Raw genomic sequence first — 5,189 nt, 5'->3', positions numbered from 1 at the left:
AGCTTCATCTTCACATTACAAAACCCAGCTTCATGCCATCTTTTATCACTGGAATAACTGTCATCGTCCCTATTCCTAGTTAGCATTCATTGTCATCTCTAATGAAATCAGCTTTTCCTTTGGGGTAATCCATAAATTCTACGCTGAGAAGAACTACTATGTTAGTAGGTTGGATTGATGTCATGGACGCATTAGATTTATAACTTTTATAAGTTAATTAATGGGTTAAATAGCTGAATCACCAATAGAAAACAGATTTTACTAGGCTGAATCATATGCTCCCATCTCCTGTAGAAGATAGATGTCCAGGGGGACGGGATTCTCTGTATATCTACAGTGATAACGAGAGATTTTGGGTTTTTATGCTGTTTGGGGAGGGGGAAACAGGAACAGAGGAGGCGCCATCGGCCAAGGCGTTAAGCAAAATTTACAACGGAGTGGGCAGAGCAAAAAGTAGAGCAGCAATCTAATTTCAGTTGGATTGCTGTTGTTATCTATTATTATTATATGGGTTAAAATCACAAAATAATCCTGTTTTTTTATTTTTATTTTTTCTAATCTTTCAGGATTACATGTATAAATCGTAGTTAATCAAAGACAATATCATATATTAAACTACTAATTTGCTTAGATTTCAGTTTTCGCTTCACGTGGTGAAGTAACGGAGTTAACTATCAGAGCACCAGAAAGGAAGACAGTCAAAATCAATTATTATTAATAGAGAAGAGTTGGCATTAATTATAAGGGAGCAGTGGAACACCCAAAAGAAGGATAAGAAGAAGAAAAAAAAAAAAAAAACAGAAAAGAAAAAGAACAAAAGCAAAATAATGAAAGTTCAGAAATGCAGAGGCAGTTTTGCTTATAAATAAGAGAGCAATGTCTCAGAGGGACTTGCAGGTTGGTTGGGGCAGTTGAGTTGGTTAGGCAGCTTAAAATGGCTTTTTCTGTTCCCTTCCCCTCTTACTTTACTCTGATCCTCCTCTGTTTCTTTACCTCCCTGTTCCCCTGCAATGCCTTTCCATCCCAACAATACCACCACCCTAACCATCGTCACTTTGCTCGTCACAACTACAGAGATGCTCTCACCAAATCAATCCTCTTCTTTGAAGGACAAAGATCTGGGAAGCTCCCTTCTAACCAGAGGATAACATGGAGAAGAAACTCTGGTCTCTCCGATGGCTCGGCCAAGCATGTAAGCTTTTCTTCTTTGTCTTTTCTTTTTTCTCTTTTTTCTGGAAAGTCTCAACTGGGTACCAAAAAATGCAGGTTGATTTGGTGGGAGGATATTATGATGCTGGGGATAATGTGAAGTTCGGGTTTCCCATGGCTTTCACGACCACAATGCTTTCATGGAGTGTTCTCGAGTTTGGTGGACTGATGAAGGGCGAGTTACAGAACGCAAGGATCGCCATTCGTTGGGCTACTGATTACCTTCTCAAAGCTACCGCTCACCCTGACACCATTTACGTTCAGGTTTTTGTTTCAGTTTGTGTTTGATCCCGTCCTCTGTTCTCTGTTTCTTTCCTTGTTGGTAGAAACTCTGGTTTCGAGGTTTTATGGAGGGAGTTAGTCTATCTTTAGAAATATCTCTTCTATTTGATTGGTATAAGAGGTATAGCAGAGGATCTGAAGGTGGTTTTATGTAATGTAGGTTGGTGATGCTAACAAGGATCATGCTTGTTGGGAGAGACCCGAAGACATGGACACTCCAAGAAGTGTTTTCAAGATTGACAAAAGCAACCCTGGTTCGGATGTAGCTGCAGAAACTGCTGCTGCTCTTGCATCTGCTTCTTTGGTCTTCAGAAGATCTGACCCCTCTTACTCCAGGCTTCTCCTTACAAGAGCTATCAAGGTAAAAATGAAAAAAGGAAAAGCTTCAACAAAATAAGCTCCTTATTTGTTAGTTGTAGCAAAGATTAGTAAACTCAAGTATCTCTTCTCTTGTGATTATGGAATACGTTGCAGGTGTTTGCTTTTGCTGACAAGTACAGAGGCTCCTACAGCAATGGTCTTAAACCATATGTCTGCCCTTTCTACTGCTCTTATTCAGGTTATCAGGTTGGTTCCTTTTCTTTAAACTTTTTGATCCATGGAACTTGTTTCCAACGAGTTGTAATAAAACCTTCTCTTTTCTATCATGTTGTTTGCTTGAACGAAGGATGAACTGTTGTGGGGAGCTGCCTGGTTACACAGAGCCACCAGAAACCGGGCTTATTTGAACTACATTCAAGTCAATGGGCAGACCCTTGGAGCAGATGAATCAGACAACATATTTGGATGGGATAACAAGCATGTTGGAGCACGGATTCTTTTATCCAAGGTTGATATCTGCTATATATGCATATTTTGTTTATTATATAGTCATCGATTTGCTATCCTTCTTCTTAATCTTAACATGGTTGGATTTTCAGGCATTTCTTGTCCAAAAGGTGCAAGCCCTCCATGATTACAAAGGCCATGCAGATAACTACATATGTTCTCTCATTCCTGGGAACCCATTTTCTCAAGCCCAATACACCCCAGGTTCTCCCTCTCTCCCTTCCTTTTTCTTTCTCTGTTTCTCTGTTTGTCTGTCTCTCTGTCTGTCTCTGCTGGTCTTAGTAACGTCTAGCTAATTGTTTTGAGCAGGAGGACTGCTGTTTAGGATGAGTGACAGCAATATGCAGTATGTGACCTCCACTTCATTTCTTCTGTTAACTTACGCAAAGTACTTAACCACTGCTCACAAGGTGGTCAGCTGCGGTGGAATGACGGTCACCCCAAAGAGGCTCCGGACCATCGCCAAGAAACAGGTATGGGTACCGTAGAGTTGAACACAACACAATTAATGGAACGATATTTGGTTTCTCTGTTTATTTTGTTTCAGAGAGAAAGGAATATAAAATTAATGTGTATGATGCCCACTGGCATGGGTACACCAACCAGGTGGACTACCTGCTCGGAGACAACCCATTGAAGATGTCCTACATGGTGGGGTACGGAGCAAGGTACCCACAGAGGATACACCACAGGGGGTCATCACTGCCGTCCATCGCCGTTCATCCAGCCAAGATCCAATGTTCCTCTGGGTTCAGTGCACTGAAATCGCCGGCCCCAAATCCCAACATCCTGGTCGGAGCAGTCATCGGTGGGCCTGACCAACACGATCAGTTCCCGGACCAGAGAACCGACTACGAGCAATCGGAGCCTGCCACTTACATCAACGCTCCCTTGGTGGGTGCACTTGCGTATCTAGCTCACTCCTTTGGCCAGCTCTGATGTACAAGACGTCAAGAGCAAGAGAGAAGCAAGCACAAGGCAGAAGCACACCATTTAACTTTCTTTGGCCTCTTTTAATTTATATAATTTTTAACTTTAGAGGATGTAATTGGATGGAGGGGGGTTATAGTTTATAGGTTTATAGAGTCCAGGTGTCTGAAGCCTCACTGCCAATATCTAATGATATGATCCAGCAGACACTTAGACAAGGAATCTATCTTTATATATAGTTAACCATACTTGGTTATAGGATCGATGGATGGCTTGATATAGTAAGATCTTGCGTGTTTGGGTTTGGTGCCGGAAATGGGAATGGCATTTGTTATTTATCAAAACATATATATAAGTAATGTATGTATTGGGACTTGTATTTTGTCTGTATGCTTGTATTGTATTGTACGGCAGAGAGAGTGTGCACTGTGGAGTATGGAATTGAAGAGGATATCCCTTCCAACTTGGAGGAGTTATTACTTAATTTACCCCTTCCTTAATTAGTCCTTTCATTTCATTTCACACTCGACGATGTTCCTTGTATTCAAACAATAAACCAGGCGAGGAGGGGTAATTTGTTCGGAACTATCAATATCCCGACACATGGAAGTGACTTATTGATTGGGCGATGATTTGGCAGTCGGGCATCTCAGCCAGGATTAAGGTCTTAGCAGTTTGTGATGGCCCCACCTGCTCTAGCCAGCTGTCTTATTTTTATCCCATTCCTAAGGCGTATGGTAAATCACCTATATAATGGTACCAAGTATGCGCAATTGTTTGCTCATTAAACTTATTTACATTCAAACTTTCAGTTCGTTTACAAAATACTAACACTTAAGCATCCGATCACACACTATCATCAAATATCTATAAATATGGCTGATGATTGATGGCCCAAAACTCTATAGTACTAAAACCTACTACGTGTATTATATATATAACATAAGACTGATTTTGATGATGGAACCCGTCGCCCAGAGAAGAGGAAGAGAGGCCACTATGATGGAATATGGACTTCGGGAGGATGGGTAAATAATGTATTTAATGGAATAAATAAATGAGCGTGGGCCTTGGTAGGTATTTTTTCTTGGTATTGAGACTGACTGGCCTGTGAGGTAGTGAATTGAATATGTATTTGAAGGTTGGAAGTGAATTGACAAATATGTATAAGGAATTACATCTGGGTTGGGTTTCAAGCACATACACACACTCTCTCTAATCTCTGAGAAATGATAGCTAGGCTCGTGATGTTGATTATTGGGAGGTGTGGTCAAAAGAGAAAAGGCATTCATTCACTATACATGTGTCAGATTGTCAGAAAATTCAGAGGCAGCCGACCTGTAGTAAAGTAGATGGAATGGTCCACATGGAGACTCAGAGCGATGATTGGTTGGACCGGAACCCGAGTCGGGGTCTGGCAAAGTTTCCTATTTCCTTTCAACTTTTGTTCAAGGGGGTAGTGATACTTGATAGACAGACTGCTGAGAGTGAGGAGAATCAAGGAATTGAAGCCAGACACGTGAGAGCGCGTGACACTACTGCACTTAAAAGACAACAATTCCAACGCTACACAAAACATTCTATTCTTTATGTCAAAGCTCATAATGTTTTTTTTTTTTAATTAATTAATTATTAATATAATATAGTAGGATTTTAGGGAGAATCATTTGGCAGAAGGAGTGACTGTTTTGAAAAGTCTTTTTTAGGAGGATCTTCTGATAGTTTCGACAGTTAAAAGAGTATTGAGCTTTTATATTAAGACTGAATAGTTTGGAGCACCTTTGGTTACAAAGAACAAATAGAGAACATAAAAGCTTCATTTGAAGCTTTTTAAAAATTGCCTGTTTTAGGTTTCTCCATTGGCTTTTGATGGCTAAATCTACCGTAAACCAAACAAGAAAAAACTAAACCCCATGCCCCATGTGTGTTGGAGTTGGAGG

General features: G+C 40.6%; 1 protein-coding gene across 1 annotated transcript; it reads left to right on the top strand.

Annotated features, from left to right (window-relative positions):
* The first annotated feature begins 743 nt into the window (after window positions 1-743).
* On the top strand, window positions 744-3,733 carry LOC148861443 (endoglucanase 17-like). The gene is made up of 8 exons (XM_088981889.1): window positions 744-1,192; window positions 1,267-1,473; window positions 1,652-1,852; window positions 1,966-2,058; window positions 2,159-2,320; window positions 2,412-2,523; window positions 2,629-2,792; window positions 2,926-3,733. The coding sequence occupies exons 1-8, from the start codon at window positions 935-937 to the stop codon at window positions 3,256-3,258; spliced, it is 1,530 nt and encodes a 509-aa protein (XP_088838015.1). The 5' UTR covers window positions 744-934; the 3' UTR covers window positions 3,259-3,733.
* Window positions 3,734-5,189: the final 1,456 nt, after the last annotated feature.

Source organism: Nelumbo lutea, chromosome 4 (genome assembly GCF_056320005.1).
Source record: "Nelumbo lutea isolate HS-2025 chromosome 4, American lotus-T2T, whole genome shotgun sequence".
NCBI lineage: Eukaryota > Viridiplantae > Streptophyta > Magnoliopsida > Proteales > Nelumbonaceae > Nelumbo > Nelumbo lutea.
Note: the sequence above shows the minus strand (reverse complement) of the source record. Positions and strands in the feature narration are given on the sequence as shown.